Source organism: Peromyscus maniculatus, chromosome 10, assembly GCF_049852395.1.
Source record: "Peromyscus maniculatus bairdii isolate BWxNUB_F1_BW_parent chromosome 10, HU_Pman_BW_mat_3.1, whole genome shotgun sequence".
NCBI lineage: Eukaryota > Metazoa > Chordata > Mammalia > Rodentia > Cricetidae > Peromyscus > Peromyscus maniculatus.
In genome coordinates, this window is record NC_134861.1 from 45418543 (window position 1) to 45437259 (window position 18717).

The 18717-nt window shown below is 37.8% G+C and overlaps 1 protein-coding gene across 3 annotated transcripts in view; it reads right to left on the reverse strand.

Annotated features, from left to right (window-relative positions):
* Positions 1-18717, reverse strand: part of Kcnip4 (potassium voltage-gated channel interacting protein 4) — a 1069170-nt gene that overhangs the window by 483593 nt on the left and 566860 nt on the right. Inside the window, exon 1 of one of the 3 annotated variants that reach the window (XM_006976099.4) lies at positions 870-1157. The exons of the other annotated variants lie outside the window; for them this stretch is intronic. Coding sequence (XP_006976161.1) covers positions 870-969 — 100 coding nt within the window. The 5' untranslated portion in view covers positions 970-1157. Of the gene's footprint in view, positions 1-869; positions 1158-18717 lie in introns of those variants that run through there. 3 annotated transcript variants of the gene reach the window in all.

An 18717-nucleotide genomic window follows, 5' to 3' on the forward strand; every position in this document is an offset into this window, starting at 1 on the left:
ACTACAGCAACACTGCCAAACACCAGAACAAGATGCTTTTAAAAGCTGCACTGCCAACTTTTGAAAAAACAGTGACTGGCTGAACACTAACATATCTCAAATACATTCTGAGTATTAAGAAAATATACTCAAAATTTACTCAGAATCTCTGAGACACATTCAGTCCATGGAAAGATACAGGCAAGAATATACCTCACTTTTAAAGGGAGAGGAGACAATTAAGAACGGAGGATCAGCCTCTAATGAACATAAATATCAATACTTGCCAAGCCAAAGCTTATTTAGAAGCCCTTAGAATCTGTCACATGAGTTGGAGACTCATTTCTCCATGGAGTCTCCGTTAGATTGTAAAGCAGATAACATCAACACCCCTGCAGACAACCTTAGGAGAAAGCTTGTTCCTCAGTGTCTGATCTTAAACCACAAGAATTTCTAAATGCATATCCAGTTCTATCCGATGAGTGCATTTGCACACAAGAAACAAGTGCACCCCACAACATACACAAATACAATTTGCTGCTATAATCAGGAGAGGATATTCTACACAAAATCCAACAAAAAACAACAGGGACCAAATGCTCTGAATATGAGCTGACACATATTATCAACCCTTATTCCTCAGTTTTGATTCTAGATTCTAAGTGCTGCTCACAGTGTTTTAACATTTTCTTGCTGTGACAACATCACCACAACTTGCCAAAAGTTTATTTTGCTAATCTTCCTTACCCTGAGAAACCTGCTTTTCTGCATGTCCAGCCCAGAATCACATTTCTCTGTTCTCATTTCAGGTGCCTCTAACATTCTCTTAAAAATTTTTTTTTTAATTGCAAAACAGGATTTTTGTAAGTGACTGAAAAGCACTCCCTTACCTTCTAAACCTGCTTCAATCAGCCCAAACTGTTCCAATAATTTAACAAAAAGCACAATGACGATCAGAACTGCTATCATTTCAAGCCCCTCCAAGTTCATGGTCAGCTAGGTCATGGTCCAGCCACAGCCACTGAGAAGCGCTCCTCACCCTGGCTTTCTTTGTAAAGCCATTAAACTACATTAAGAAGACTACAGCTGGAGAGGGAGGAGGAGAGCTGGGAGAGAGGAGGGAGAGAGAAAGGAGAGAGAGGAGAGAGAGGAAAGAGAGGAGAGAGGGAGAGAGAGAGAGAGAGAGAGAGAGAGAGAGAGAGAGAGAGAGAGAGAGAGAGAGAGAGAGAGAGAGAGAGAGCAGTCATCCTGTTTGCTGTATCCAAGGCCAGAAGTAGCAGCCCCGATAAAGTCGAGCCTGTCAGATCAGGATTATCAGAGTCCTTGTTATCACTCTCCCACAAGGAGACAGCCATGCGTGAAGTAGTAGTGCTCAGATCGCGGAAAACCAAGGAGGTCTCCAGGTCCGGAGCAAGCCTGGCCGGCAACAGAAGCAGCGCCCCCAGGACTCCACACCTCACTCGTCAATGGAATCTCAGGACTGGTCAGTTGCCTTGGAAACAGTGGAAGCGAAGCTGGACTCCTGCTGCAGCCAGGACCTGAGCACCTTGTTGTGAGAAGCAAGAAAAAAGAAAAGCCTGAACCGCCCACAGGCAGTGACAGCTTGCTTTCAGCAGTTTCTGAACGAGCTTTACTCTTCAGAGAAAACAAATGTGTGTGTTTTATTCCAAGGAGTGCGCAGAGGAATGAAGCTTTCCGGCATGGTTCGTTATGGGTCTGTTCTTTTCAATGAGTCGCTTTATTGGAATGCTCAGTGTCTTACTCATTGTAAACTAATATTCTATTTGAGTAGTAACTAGTATTTCAAAGTGTGATATGCTCATAAATAGTCTCACTGTTTACTAATATTTTAGAGTTTAGCAGTTACCTCCTTTCTCAGTGGCTTCACTTTCAATGTAACAATATATATATATATATATATATATATATATATATATTTCGCATGTATTACCTTGCGTGCTTTTTGAAAACGGTCGACATAGACATAAACCCAGTGCCATAAAAAGTTTGAGAAGAAAAAAAATGAAGCAAACATTCTTTGGATGTTCTGTGTCTTGTACATTTTTCCCCCTCTCAATACTGCCTAAAGAGGTAGATCAGTCCCAGAATGAAGAACTGATTGAAGCAAAATAAAACACATGAAAACGAACAACAGAACCCAGAGTAGAACTCATCCTGCACAAGTCTACTACTTCACAGATGAGCAATCTAAGGACCAAAGAGAACAGACCAAGGAGCATAGAAAGTGCAGTGGGGTGATTAGAAGTTCAAATCCAGAGCCAACTAGTTTAAAACCTCCTAGATCTTATATACGTTACGTCATATCATCATGCCTCAGTACCCACATTTGTGAGCAGGGCCATGATAGCAACACCAAGTTCAGGGACTTTTGAGAAAATTAGTTAAAAATATTCCCATAGCAAAGGTATTTGCTCAACAGCAGTAGCTCTTGTCTTGCCATAAATATTTCCATGCTTCATTCATATTTCTGAGGGTTGCTAGGGTAATTCCTCTAATACTCAGCTTTCTTACTCAAAATTCTCACATGGCTTACAGTGGACACACTGAGTAAAGCCCACATGCCTGTGTACAGCCTCCTGGTGGTGTCTTTATACTCAGCTATCAGCCCCCGGGGTTTACCCTTCAATGTTACTATTTTCGTGCAGACTGTCTACAGGGTAGATAGCTTTGTTCCTTCTCCAAAATGTATTCTGGACTTCTCTTTCTCTAGGGCTTTGTTTTCACCCTTCTGTCTGTTTGCTTGGGAAAGAAAGACATAAAAACAAACAAAGCAAAACACAAAACAAAAATAAAACCAGAATCTATCATTTCTGCTTGTCAAGTTCCTCTGATTATTTCATGGAAATTCTAAAACCAGTACTGGATGCAGTCTTTTCCTCGTGTATGCCCCTTTGTTGCTACTTTTATTGCTTATGTTAATTACCTGATATTGTCAAGCCTCGGTGTATTGTATTATAGCTACTTGGATGTATGTTCACTCCAATAAAAGTTGAACTTCAGGAGGACATATATCATGACTTCATTGCCTGCCTTGACAATGCTTTCCTACCTCTTATAATCCCTCCTAGGGGCCTACTTCTCACTCTGTAGATATTTGTTAGATCATTCTAGTGACCACACAATAAGCAATTACTGCATTCTGGATGCTTTACATACATTGCTTCCTACGAGTCACTCTGAAAGTAAGTATAATTAGACAGCATTTTCACAGGAAACATGATGCCTCAGAGAGCTTAATAAGCAGCAGGCTTAAGGTCATAACCCTGGTAAATAGCAGGACCAAGATTCAAACTCTGGTTCATTTAATGCAGACTGTTATGTGGTCCTATTATCCCACACACCTTTAAATGCATTAGAAATTCAGACACTGGCACAAATCCTTATTAGCCTAAGTTGAAAGTGATATTCAAACTGACCCTTTCAAAACATCTGGTGACATTCTTATTACTTGATTAACCCCAGTAACTTTAGAAGTTGAAATGTTACTGAAATGGTAGTTGAATTCATGGATCTTGCTTCCTGGTGACTTGTCGGAGTATTATTGCATAAGCATGCATCCTCTGTGCTGATAAAAGGGTTTTTCTGTGTCCTTACTACAGCAAACTGTGTAAAGATCATCACTCATCAGCTCCCATGTGCGCTCCCACAAATCCTGGGGTTGATAAACGGATAGTAGAGAGCTTGTGAAAAGTACCAGAGTGGAGATGGCTGCTCTGCTAAGTATGAATGCCACAGTACAAGACCTTTTGGTGCTACACTCCCTTTCCCGGGGCTTGCCAGTTTCCAATTCTTACATAGATCTTATGAGCGCACACTTTTGTCCTAAATGCTTCCTCTGTCAGAATGCTTACCCCAGATCTCCTCCTGAATAAGAGATGTTGTTTGGTCTTTGACATCAAAATCCCTATCAAAAAGATGCCCTTCCTGTCAACACTGCATGATACAGTATATTTCTTCCTGGTCCTAGAGTCATAACTATCTGAATCTCTGTCATTTTCATCAAAATTATTGTCATCATGAAGCATGCGTGTTTGTTTACTTGCTTACCAAATGGCACTACTATAGTCTCTAGAATATCAACTGCTATTGATAGGGTGTAGATCACTATCTGCTATATTTCGCCATGGTGTCATCAAATGGAGAATAGTGCCTGGTACTGGAAAGGCTGGGTTTTATGACATCAGAAGGCTGACTAATACTTTCACCTTCCCTAAGAAGTCATCTGTTCTCTCAGTGATCTGGCAGAACCAGATTCCCTATGATGTAGGATGCTGAGGGTACTTGTGGACCCTGTCAGTCTTTTGCACTTTTTAACAGGATTTCTTAACCCAAGGCCAATTGAAGGAGCCAGCCACAGCAGGGCAAATTCCCATGACCTTTCTTTAAGGTCAGCTGTGAACACTGCAAGCTTGGCTACTTCACTATATTTTGTTCCGAAGGTTTAATATGAATATGATTTGTGGTTTTGCCAATGTGACCAATGAAAGCAATATCAAGAAGGAGTCCAAGGAAGTATCAGTATCCAACAAATCTGAAAATTGCTATAGAAGGTGAGAAGTAGCTTCATTAAGATCCATTCCTATCATTTAATTTTCAAATACAAGAACACTGTAGTATAAATAGGAAAAGTGGCTTAGATATAAGTGCAACTCCTAGCTTCAAGGTACACAGCCTGAATTCAGTCTAACACATTAATTCATTATCTCAGATTTCGATATTCCTTCCTGCATCACCTTTTGTAAACAGAAACGTAAATGTATCCAATAGACACAGAAGAAATATTGACCTCATTCAAGGCCAAGGTAATATTTGTCTTCCCTAGAAGAAGGAGTAGAAAGATAAGGGGTGATACTATTTGCAAATGATACTTAATCTGTGTTGATCCATGATTTGCACAACCATAGGCTAAGCATGTAGACTGGCCCAAACCTGAACTATTTTTGAGAAGGGCAAAATTTTAAATGTTATCTTGTAAGAAGAGAGAAGAGACTTTAGAAGGGTGAGTGAATTTTTCCAAGTTAGAATCCAGTGAAGTTGATGGTTGAGTACTTATTATCGTGATGTTGCCTCATAGATCCTAAAAGTAACTAGTCATACATGAAGCATGTGATAAAACATCACCAGAGTTAAGGAGCCAACATTTATTGTGGCATTTTAAAATATCCCTTGAAATTTCTGAATTAATAAGAATAGAGATATGAGAAAAGTTCTATTAATTTGCATTCTAAGTGAGTAGATGGGGTAAATAATGTTTATGCTATGATATAAGAGAAAAGGGATGATGTTGGTATAGCTTTAAAAAACAAAACAAAACCCTATATTTGGTCCTTGAAAGATAGCTTCGTCACTAAAATCTGCATTCAATGCCCAGCATCCATGTTGCAGAAGTGTGGCCTGTATCTATAATCTCAGTGCTGGCAGGATAGAGACTGAAAGCTCCCTGGGGATTGTTTTCCTGCCAGTTTATGCAAATTGGCAAGCTCCAGATTCAGTGAGAGTCAATTTTTGAAAACATAAGGTAGACTCTGATTGAGAAAGACACTGATAGCGACCTCTGTCTTCCACACACTTGTACTTACATGTGTGTATACCGCTTCTCCCATGTGCAAACACACATATACATACATACACATGGCCACACACATATACAGTCTGCATGTAGCTCATGAGATTGAAGAGGAAGTAGCTCCTAAGATCTCAGCTCCAATAGAAGACTTTACAAATGATCTATGCTGAAGAAACTAACAAACTGGACAAGAGGCAGGTATTCTAGCTAAAAAAGTTTCACAATGTAACTTTCAGGATACTTGCTCAGAACCCATAGCAACAATTAAATTATCCTTTGCTTGTCTCCAGAAAAATGAGCACATTTAATTAAAGTTACTTCTACTACTGTAATTCTAATCCTATATATCCCTATAGTGCAGTTTACTCAAAATCACAGTTACCAGCGGTAATAAACCCATTTCTGCTTCATTTTTGGCTATAAGGGTTTTGGAAGAAAAAAAACGTGAAACTAAGACGTTTCCTTACAAAATGAGATGAAGCTGCCCTTTGATGAACTGAGATATCAAAACGGGGATTCTGGTTGCTGTTTTCTTCTTTCTCTCCCCACCACCCCTCTCTTTCTTTCTTTCTTTTTTGTTCCTCAAATTTGTTATGGCAATAACACACAGAGAAGACAAGCAAGGAGCTTTCTCTATACTCTTTTTTTCAGAGTCTTAATTACTTATACTGAGCAAAATCTAAGCTTATCTCAATATGTTCTTAATTATACACTGTTCATTCATTTGTTAAATTTGTGGTCTGGGTACAATACACTGTGATATGGGTCATAAAAATCCTATTCCTGGTACTTGCATAGCTTGGAATCTATTAACACGAAATTGGGAAGTTAAATAATGTGTATAGAGTAGAGTGAGCACTATCCTACAGGTTAGTTGGCTAAGCACTTTATATAGATCCTCTCACTCTTGTCTCACATAAGCCTATGAGTACGTGTAAAGTCTTCCTCCCTGCTTACAAGGTAAAGTGAAGAGCAAAGACCTTGGTGGGTTAGAATAGGGACACCCACCTGAAGATTTACCTAGACCTGGCTTCAGAATCAGAAGTTAATGTTGTGATAGATGCAGTTACTAAGGACTACAGTCCCAAGCCTCAAGGGGTAAAAACCTGTAAGGAAGCATAGAAAGTTCCACCAGAAAAAAAGAGAGTCCACCTAGGAGTTAATGCCAGTAGAGGAGGTAAGGCTAGATCCAATGCCAGATGTACAGGACTAGCTGATGGTTTTACTGGCTGGTTGAGTTGGTGCCTGGTTGCATGGGAAGGGTAATTTATATTACATGAATAGTACAGAAGAAAATTAGTCTTGCTAGAGAATTTACTCTGAGCCTGAAAAAGTTAATGTCATCTAGAATCCTTGCCTAAGTATTCTCTGGAAGCTTTTTCCTTTCACTTACTAGGCAATGTCCTATTCCAACACAGACTGAGCATCAGTGGACACTTCCTTGATCCAAGAGAAGCAGGGCTATGGATTTTCACTGAGCAAATAAGAAATTGACTCAATTCTACAAAATAAACTAAACAAAACCATAACACACCAGATGAGACAGTGATTATTTCCATATTCTGAAGAGATGGTGGTCCAGGTTTATGAAGTAGGCACTAGGATGAGGAGGAGAATGGGGTCCCAGAGGTCTCATTGCCACTTTAGAGCCACATGATTGTGCAGTGAGTGATGAAAGCACTCAGAACAGAGACTGCCACATTGTAAATGCTCAATAAACACTAGCTAGAATTGTTGCTATTTGTTGAACCCTTTTATACCCTGATTGCCATTTTAATTGCTTCATATGACTTATCTCAATTAATCCATATATCTCAATGAGCTGGGCGCTAGTACTCAGTATTCTCAACTGCTGTGTAGATAAGAAAGAAGGAGATATCACCAGTGGTTGAGCTCTGTAGAAAATATCTTGATTATTCAAGCTCATGAGACTTACTATCATCTTCAACAAAGTCATGTACAAAAAATTCCCAATGTCACATACAAACATTAGATGCTGATGGCAAGATGGTTTAATAGGTAAAGTGATTGAAGAACCTATTTAAAAGTTAACTTGATAGCATATGTTTGCAATTACAGTACTCCTACAGTGAGATGGAAACAGACAAGAACAACCCTAGATGACAAATCAGCTATCCTATCTCATACAGCAGCAAGCCACAAAGACAGACCCTGTCTCAAACAAGATGAATGATGAAGACTGATACCAGAGGCTATTTTCTGACCTCCATACAAGTGCCATAGAACATATGTGCCTACACTCATACATACACAAGCATGTAACACATACAACACAAAAGTTAAATCCCCTCAGTTGCCAAGCCTCACCCTCCACTTTGCATAACTAGATCACCTCCTCAATGGGGAGGAAGCAGTTACACTATGTCCAGGTTTCAACAGGTTGTTCTGTCCTGAGGAACAAGCAAAGTGACAGAGACACACAGGGGCTCTCTCTTAGTGCATGCATATTGTCCTGCAGGTACATGGGAGCAATGAAAACCAGAGCAAGACTAGTGCATTGACAAGAGATCGGTAACCTGATTTACATGGGAGTGCAAAAGTGCGAGTAGGGGTTAGAATGACATAGGGAACTTTCTAAACATGAATCTCTGGATTTTTCTTGGAGATCCTGAGTTAGTAGGTCTTAGGTAGGTAAAGTCTGCAAATCTCCATCTTTGTCACTTTTAAACACAGGACCTCTATAGGCCACACCATGAAAACCACTGCATTAATCTTCACAAACATCCTCAACTGTATAAACAACACAACTTCCAGGGCCAACTTCCCCCAGGAATTATCAAAACTTTAGCATGTTAAAACATTTTGCTAACTCTATATAGTTAAGAATAGGTAGGGAGGGGGCCTTCCATTAGTTTCTTAAACTTCTCCTGTAAGTTCCGCTTATTTATTTACTTTTTGTCAGAGAGGAAAAGATTTTTAAGACTCAGTTATAGACTGATGCAAGTTTCTTTTTCATATTTAAAGTCATTTTTGATGATTTGGCCCCTGTATTCATGACAGCTTTATGTCACTAATGAGCTTCAGATGCAAACTTTAATGGAAGCAGAGCCTATGGAACGTCCCATGGGTTTCTTTCTGCATTGCTCCAGATAATGTCTTCCATCATGAGTCTGTTTCTGGAACATTCATGCTTTATCTTAGAATAAATTAGTTAATTGAGAGAGTAGTGTGCAGTACTAGTGTACAGTACCAGAGTACAGAGTACAGACACCATAGTATTAATTTATTCACCACAGATAATAAATAAATACCAGCTGATGAATGCAAATGTTTTTTAGTGTGATGCTATTATAGATAGAATAGATATTTCTCCTTTGGATCTAATAAAAAAAACAGACCAGCAGCCACAGTGACCCCTTCCCCATTATCCCACAAAGGCTAATTCTTATCTAAATCAATACAATTAAAGTACCAAAAGTTGTCTGATGTATAACTCATTTATTATAAACTCATATCAGTCTCAAATAACTGAAACAAGATTATTTATGGCATTGTTAAACCCAGGGACAATTTCTACAGCATTTAGTTTAGCTCTACATAATGGCAATCTGAGTTGCAGATATATATTTTGTCAGATTTCATTTTAAATATTGTCCCTTCCAACCAATTATTCCTCATTACAGCTGACATGGCATACTTCCTCCTAGTAACAGGATATGAAATTGTTCATTCTTTTGTGGTAGCCAAGAAATACATGAAAAGTAATATATAACAATTCTCTTGACAATTACTCCTGCTGCTTAGATCTTATAGCTTAATTACTAACAACTCTAACCTAATCAGTTGTTAATAACCTCAGTTTTCAACAGGAATACTTTAAATGTAATAACCATGAAAATCATATCCAGCCAAAATTAAATTTGAATAATAATTAAGTATATATTTTATTTGAGAAACATATACAAGATAGGGCATTAGTAAGGCCACATTGACAAGAAAAATTATCATCAACTAAAAGAAAATAGATTGAGAGTGTTAGGGGTAAAGTTTAATGAGTGAATCAAATGGCTTGATATCCTAACTTCATTACACCTACAGCCAGACACATATTAAAACACTTTTGTAGAATTATCAGAACAAATCACTCAGGCATGATACACTGGTACATAAATCAAGAATGAAACCTCTCTAAGTCACGGTACTGTCACATTATTTTCATATTTAAACACATTTATTTACTTTTTAAAGGTAACATACAATCAGTGGTTTTCCCTTTGGCGTTTTTGTACATATAAATCATTATACTTGGTTCTTTCTAAATAACAGGAAGACATCTCAAGAAACACATCTTTAAATGATTCCATAACTTCAGAAACACCACAGCATACACTGAAACAAGAACAGAATGCAGCTCAGTGGGTAGGGTGCTTACCTAGCACTGAGAAAGCCCTTTGTTCTATCCCCAATATCTCCTAAGTCTGGTATGTTGGCACACACCCAGGAGTGTAAGCAGGACAATCAAAAGTTCAAGGTCACCTTCAAGTACATACCAAGTTTCAACCCAACCTGATATACTGGAGAGTCAAAATAATATGGCCTTAATGTGGTGCCATGTTGCAAGCAAAGGATAGGTTAATATAAAATGCACCAAGTAGTTCCAGATGAGTGACCACAACATACTGTTTTCCTGGAAATGATTGTTCTTTCATACTGGGGAGGAAGAGATGGCTCAGTGTATAAAGATGCCAGCAACCATAATTAATGGCCTGAGTTTAACACCCGGGACCCACATGGGAAAAGGATAGAACCCGCATCTACATGTTGTCCTCCGATCACATTTGTACCATAGCATATAAATGCTTGCATGCATACATGTGTCTAGCTTTGTGGTCAATATAGTCAAGGCAGATCTAATGAGTATTGCCTTTTTTATAATATAAATCCTAGTTGGATATTTTATTGGCTCAATAGCTTTGCAGAAAACACCTCTTAGCCTTAGTCATACTACCTATACTTTACAGAAGGTAATCACACCTCAGTCATCACTGAATTGGTATATATATAAAATATGTCAGGCCACACAAAATAAACAGTAAGCAAACATCTTTGTAACTAGTGCTAAATTTCCCTGAGGCAGTCACTATGGTTGTGTTGATCTCAAAATGTCCCCAGAATCTTGTGCCATATATGATCTAAAGCATTCCCTCAGTGCCATGTTCTAAGTTTCTGTGAAAGCTTCTTCTCTTGTGCTCAACCCTCAGCATGCACTTTTCAGAGTGATAGGAATATGTGATTCTATCACTTCAGTTTTCAATCATATCTAACTCACTATGGAATAAAATCCCCAAATCACTCAGAATCACAGAATCACCACCCTGGTCTGTTGAGTGGCTTTCTAGCCTTACCTTCTGAAAATTACCTGCCATTTAAGCATCAGTTTAAATGTTTTTGTTTATTCCTACTGTTTCCCAAGCCTTTCTCAACAATCAGTATTGCCTATTTTCTACTGTGTAACAGTCTTAACTACTGTCCTTTCAAAAAAAATGAACTGGTTGTCTTCATGTCCTCTCTGCAATACCATGAGCCCATGGAGGCTAGATTCACATCTTATTTGTCTTTATTAATTCAGTATTTATTCATGTAGTTAGAATATATTACTTGATCAGGAAATCAAATAATAGGTTTATAGAAAATGCATGGGAGGAAGGAAAGTGGGAAGAACTGAGCAATACCTATCTACGGGATTAAGGGAAATTTAAATATTATAGGCAGCAAATGGAATCATCATATCTAGATCCAAAAATCAAAGATTAATTTTTCACATGAAGCATTGTGCTATTCTAAAAACAACAAAAATGGCAAAAGACACTAATGTTTGCATCATGATGTGAGTTGTTTCGGACTTTTGGGCATGATAACTAACAACATTGGTCTCCAGGGAACTTTACCTGATGGCATTAATGTAGAGAAAGGGAGAGATGTTGAGTCAGTTTGTCAGAAAATTCAGAGGGATGACTGATAGAAAAGCCACCTGAATCAGAAAGCCCATACAAAGCCAGTACATTCTAAAGCAATTGTTAATCTACATAATTATACATTTTCTTTTACTTTCTACTTAGTGTTTACTGTGTTTAACATGCAAATACATATTATCTTCAAATGATAATTTACTAGCCATTGCTCACTGATATATTAATCCTTCTAAATTGTTATTATCAACACCATCATCATTATAATGATTGAGGGTTTTGTTTTGTTTTGGATACAGACTCAGTATGTAGTTCAATTGGTCTCAAACACCTGAGCCACCCGCCTCAACCTCTTAAGTGTTGGGGTTGCAGGTATGTATCACTGTACCCTGCTTTCCTTTTATCTGACCAAATCAAACTTCTACAAGTCAGTGTTGGGAACAACTGGATCAAAATTCCATATATCTCATTCCCTAAGCACCCCCAAATCTTAATTTGATATTGTCACAGGTAACATCAGTATACTCTTATGAGATTCTCCAGACTTCACAATTCTTGAGGAGATATTCAAAATATATGGAGAAAGTGGTTTAGAATTATTATGAAGTGGAAATGCTTGGAATTAGTAGGAGGAAAATATTATAGACCTCTCAAGATTACTGAGTTTTTTAAATTGGCTTAAAAATATTTTGGACTTGATCAAACTTTCAATTCACATGTCAGCTACACTTTATATAGTTTTAAAGTGCCTGATGAATTTAATATACACTTAATCAACACATTGTGGTTAATTCAGGAATCACCCTGAATAATTAACATAAAATCATTAAAATATATTGGCTATTTAGTATGTACTACAATACATTTTTAATCATTCTTCTTTTGCTCCCTGAGGGGGGAAAATTGCTGACAAATCAAATGGCCAAATATGTACTTATATCAATCAGAATTTTATTTATTTTAGTAATTTAAGAATTTGAACAAGCTTTTAATGAAGTCATATTTCCATCCTAAATGAAAGCGGCAAGCTATGGCTATATAAAATAGAAGGTAAATGTGTGTTTGCCATCAGTTCATGAGCACCAAAAGAGGCCATGCTTGAAGTCAAGCCTTGGCTCCAGCTATCATTCATGCTAGGACCTGAATTTTAGGAACTGCCTTTTACTACCACTTACAATCTCTCATGCCTTAAATGGCGATATTTTATTTGTACTGAAATGTGACTTTATTTGTATGTTAATAAATAAAGTTGCCTGGGGGTCAGAGCTAATAGCATGCTATAGCAGAGCTGGGCATTCGTGGCACAAGCCTTTAATCTCAATACCAACCATAAAAGACCTGGAAGTCTCTACAGACAGGCAGTGACGAGGCAGTCATGTGTTTGGGTTTACAACCAATGAGAAGGCAGAACAGAAAGACTATATAAAGACAAACACACAGGAAGTAGGTCTTTTTCAGAGAGGTCTCTTGGCTGAAGAGGCTAGCTGCAGCAGGCGGTAAGGCTCTTAGCTCTGATCTCTTGGCTTTCTTCTTTGCATTGGTTCTGTGTTTCATATTTAATAAGACAGTTGGTTACATCTACAGTACCACACACCAGGATGCCATCAGGATCAACTTGTCAAACCTCTGTACCAGTAAGAGCAACAACAGATGGAATTTTCAGAGCCATGGCAAGCTCCTCTGAAAATGGTTGATGATTAACATCATTTGTATATCCCTAGGAGTTTGATAAGTAGCTTGGCAGCTTTCTGAGCCTCATATAGAACCGTTCCTCTTCTACCTGGTCAACCAGAAATATAAATGGATCACTGGAGCTTGATGTGGCTGTCCAAGGTTATACCTGCTCTTTATCTCCTGCTGCTTGAAAAAGAGATCTTGGAATACATCTGATGTTCTCCAGTAACCTCACTACTGTGTACATTGAAATAAACTCTAGCTTTTCAGAATCACAAGAATTATAACTTGTTTTTCTCAGAGTTTTTCTCCTCTTAACATTTTTGTAAAATGCTTCAGGAAAAAGGGGTGATAAGAAGACAGGTAAAGCAACACAGAGGCTGTGTTATTCTTCTTATTTGCTTCTATAAAGATGAAAGGGTAAAGAGGCAGGGTGAGTCCATGTGGAGAATAAACCTTCCGTATTGTCAGGGAATGTTAATTATATGTTATCTTGGCCTTCATTACCTGGGGCAATTAACACCCTATGAGTCAAACCCATCTATAAAATGTGATTCTTGCTCCCTGAGGTAGAAATGACCCTATAATTCTATTAGATAAATGGGGTCTTAGCGTCACAACTTCCTGACTTTGAAAGTTTGAAATGAGATTATAGAAATATCATTTCCTATCTATTTTATCAGCTATTTACTTATTTTTATACCATCTGGAGATTTAAGTATTGCATGCATTACTGCACTGTAATTATTATAGCATTCAACAATGAGAGAGAAAAATAAATAGTACCTTTTTTTTTTCTTCTAGAACCCTGTTGCTTGTATAGTATCCTTTGATATTTGTTCTTGTAAAGTGAAGTTTGTGGGTGAATTTAAAATTCATTTGTTAGAGCAGGAACGTAGGGAGAAGCTTATGCTTCCACAGGCTTAATCCTTTGATTTTTATATTGTTACTGAAAACCCTCTCAAGTTTATGTTTTTCCTGAACACAAGACAGATGAAGAGTCATTCAATCTGAAATTGTTTAGAATAGAGTTATATTTAATCCACAAACAAGCTAAATAGAAAGCTGAATGCACCCCTATCTAGCAAGAAGATAAAAAGATACTCTGAAGTTTGCTAAATTGCTAATGGCTGTGTGTGTTTCCAAGAATGGGTTACAACTCGAGCAGATGGCATAACAAGGTGATTGGAAGAGTAAATTGGTGACATGATGCAAGAAAAAAAACACATAAAAATACATTCAAGACCATGGAAACTCTCCTATAATACTTCAAGTTTGCTCTAGTTACAGGCAACAATGAAAAATGCCAAAGGTGAGACTAAAGGAAAACAAAGGCTGTCTGCTCTCATCCTCTGAGTCCTCTCAGCTGCATTTGCTGACAGTTTTTATCATCCGCTTGTAATCCCAGCAATGTAGACAAAAGGTATCAGTTGTCAAAATAAGGAAGACCAGTCCACAGATACATGCTACAGCATGGAGAGACCCCTGTCCACAACTCTGCTGGGAATTGATACTCCAATCCATACAGCTAAGCTTCCACTCATATCTAAATGACGAGCTTGGCCTTACTGCTCTCCTCTCAATTACAGAATCCCTCAGTTTTACTTAGAAAGTTTCCTAGGAAGTTGCTTTCCTGGATCTATGAAAGTTACTGTCTCCTGGATGTCTCATAGGAACATGTATAAATACCCCATTACATATTTTTTTTTGTTTTCTTTGATCTTTGAGTTGCCTAGTGCTTGTTAAACATCAATGAATGCTAGATGCCTTCCAAGGTGAGTCACCTTCTACTCATAGGAACATCTCTTCACCTAAGAAAGATATACAAAAATACAAACATACAGTATAGCTAAAAAGATCTTTTCAACAATAGTCAGCTCAAGACCATTAAAAAACTAATACATTGTGGTAGTATTCTTTCAAAACCAGCTTAATCAGATTAATGAATACCAAAACAATGTCATTAGTTTACAGCCAATAATATATTAACTAGCACAGCACAGAATAGATTGCTATTAAGTAGAATAAATATGTGAATGTTTTTACAAATTTAAAATGTATTATTTTGAAAATTTTTATTAGTTATGTTTATCTGCATTTTGTTTATGTTTATGGCCATGACTGAAAATGACTTTCTTGCTGTAGTTCATGATTGAAAATATTGTTTTCTGAACCATTATCTGAGCACCCAGAGAATAAAGAAGTTTCTATAGATTACCTCAATGAAACTGCAATTTTGTTTACTAAAATAGATAATACATCAAACAGGAAATACCATATAAACACAACAAATACATTTTGATCTGATAAGCCTGGGTTTTGCAATGAAGGCAAGTAAGGAAAACTCAGAACTACTCTGTAGGACTGAACAGGGACAATGTAATAAACATAACTAACAGATGGCCAGGGCTATGCTGGGAGGAGGGAGCATAGACTCAGGAAGGAGCCTCCCCAGAAGCTAGCTGTCCAGGAGCTGGCTCACTCAGCAGCTAGCCTGCTCCTTAGCTAATGTTAGGAGCTCACTGCTCAGAAGTGAGGCTGCTCTGCAGCTAGCCTACTCAGACTACCCTGATGAGCGAATAGCCCTGGGGATAGGACACTGAGGAGATACGTTGCTCAGGAGATTGAATGCTAAAAACACAGTCTGACAAGAAAATGACATGCCTAGGAACAAGCCCTTTCAGGAGCTAAACTGAACAAAAGATAACCTACTCAGTAGCTAGCATAGTAAACAACTATTAATAGCTTGTTTGAGGTTTAGTATATTCAGGGACTAGGTTAGCATTTGTTTACTTGGGATCTACCCTACTCAGGTGCTGGGAGGTTCAGGAGTTAGTGCTCAGGTACACTGGTAAATGGCAAAGAGTAGAGACTAGAGAGAAGGGTTTTGCTTTTGTGACTACTATATTTCTTATTATTCCAAGGTCAGTAAGTTAAGCTGAGGTATGTCCATACCTGTTACATTATTTTAGTGGGACATCTAGGGAGGAAAATTCTAGGAGACACTTACTTTATGGTGCCCTTATTCTGTTTCCTTATTCTAGCCTGTACCCTATTCAGGAGGAAGGTATTATCAATTATGCATTGTATGTGAGAAGAATTGTCCAGAATACAAGTGTAGAAGGCTCAAATTCTGTTAATTCTGAATTGAAAGATGGCCCTCTGACCTTGGAAAGAGATTTATGTCTTTATCTAATTCAAAGAACTTCTTTAGTGTCTTACTCTGCATGAATTTGCAAAGCAGTGAATTGGCAAGATAAAGAACCACAGCAGACTTATTTGTTATGAAATGTTTGTTCAGGAAGGAGAACAAAATAAAAGCCAGATGCAGCCTGCAGCCGGCAAGGTTTCAGCCTTGAATTCCAGCATTTTGTTAAGGCTCTCTCAGAAGGACAGGGACAAATTGAAAACCATTTAAAGAGTGATAAGGGAAAAGAAAGGCTTGATTTATGAGGCCAGATTTAAGGTGATAAATACCTATTACCAGGCTAAGAAATATCCAGGGGACATGATAAGAATCTACAAATATTGAGAGGATGTGAATACAGATAATAGAGAGGATTTCTTAATGTGTTACAAGATAAAACTGGCAGAAATAAAACGCTCAACTGCAGAAGATACCAAGAAGATTGTGGCAAGGGTCTTCAGAGGAAGAGGAGGAGTCAGGGAGAAAGGAAGAAGAGGAGGAGGAAGGAGATAAGAAGAGAGAGAAAGGGGGGAATAGCAATGAAGACTAAAATAGAAAATATGTGAGGAAGAAAATAAAGAAAGAATTGAAATAAGAATGGATAGAGAATAAAGAGAGACACTTTTGTCAGGTCCAGAGGTGTAGATGGGTAACTTCAGCTACCCAGAAGGCTAAAGCAGGAGGACAGCAAATTCTCAAAATTAAAGGGGATGGTGGGATTAAGTCCATGTCCTCATTCTTATAGATTCCTCTGTCAAATGCAATGACAAGATATAATATTTCTAACAAGAAAATGTATGTTAATCATAGTTTAATAAACAGAATTCACAGATGCCAAATTAAAAACCCTGCATAAAATGTAAGCAACTATGGTTTGTGGAGTTACCAGGAACTATCACAAAGCAAAGAAAGGAGAAGGGAAGGGAGAGGGGGAAAGAAGAAAGAAAAGAAGGGAAACGGAGAGGGGACAGGGGAACAATATTTTCTCATTGTATTTAGGAAATAGAAGCCATATTATTTTTGCAAGTTCTCAAGCATAATGAAAATCTCCCTATGAATCTGAGCCAGGAAAGGGGATAGCACCAACACCCTACCTTAGGGCACAACCCACCACTAAATCAGTAGGTGACAGTAATAGGAAGGTGAAGTGGCCATGCAGAACCATTACTGCTATTAAATCCAGTGCCTGGGTACAGGCTACCTGCCAACCTTTGGCAAGCTTGCTATCTATAACAGTTACTGTAATTGAAACTGAATTATAATGGTGACTTGGCACACATCTTTTCTGTAAAAACTGGACACATAATAATGTCATTAAAATAAGACTAACTGGAAAACAACCTATAGGCACATTGTTTCTTGTAGCTGGCATCTGACTTCATAAGGGATACTTCTAGCTTCTGCAGTAAATACCAAGAATTGGTGAAAATAAAGACCTTTGGATGAATCAGAAAGTAGGTGGCTGCTGAGAAGCGGTTAGATGCTACTGAACTAGGTCCATTGTTTTTTTTTTTTTATAACATATGAGGTAGAGATTCACATTCTGCATTTCATAAATTAAAAATCCCAGATCAAGGAAGTTAAATAATGTGTCCTAAATTACTTATTAATGAAATAGGTCAAGAATAAATGGATTTTTAGGCTGCCTATCCTCAAAGTATATGTGTTATGCCTACCCAGCACATAGCACAAAACAGTGAATGTATAAGCACTGAATTGAATTGAAGGGAATGAATGAGATCTGAAAAGACTCATTAACAGCTTTTGGTCATGAGTTCATGAGACATGGTAAAATGTTCACCAACTATTGGATTATGTATGAACCAATTATGGTCACATTAAGAAATGATGCCTTTCCTTTTGCTGCTGAAGGAACTTTATCTTCTTGTTGTCATTTTAATTATCCCTACCATATATCAAGTTTTCTTACAACACACAATGTTCTGACACCTGGATACTTTCAGTAAATGCTAAAGTTCTATAACTCCATATATTGTCTCTCTATATGATATATGGTAGGAAAGTTACTGATAAATAACACTGGAAGTCTAGGCTGGAGAGATGGCTCAGCCGTTAAAGGCTAGGCTCACAATCAAAATAAAACTGCAAGTCAATGTACAGTTTTTATTGCCCTACAATAAAGAATGAATTGGGTTGATGGCTCAATGGTTAAAGTATTTGCTATATAAGCTGGAGAATTTGGATTGAGGTCTTGGAACTCAAATGAAAGCAGGGTGAGTGTGCAGCCTACTTATAATCACAGTGTTCATAGGAATAAACTGGAGAAGGCTGTCTAGGCAGAGTACATGTATAGATCAACTCTGGGTTCAACTGAGAGACTTTGTTCAATATATAAGGTA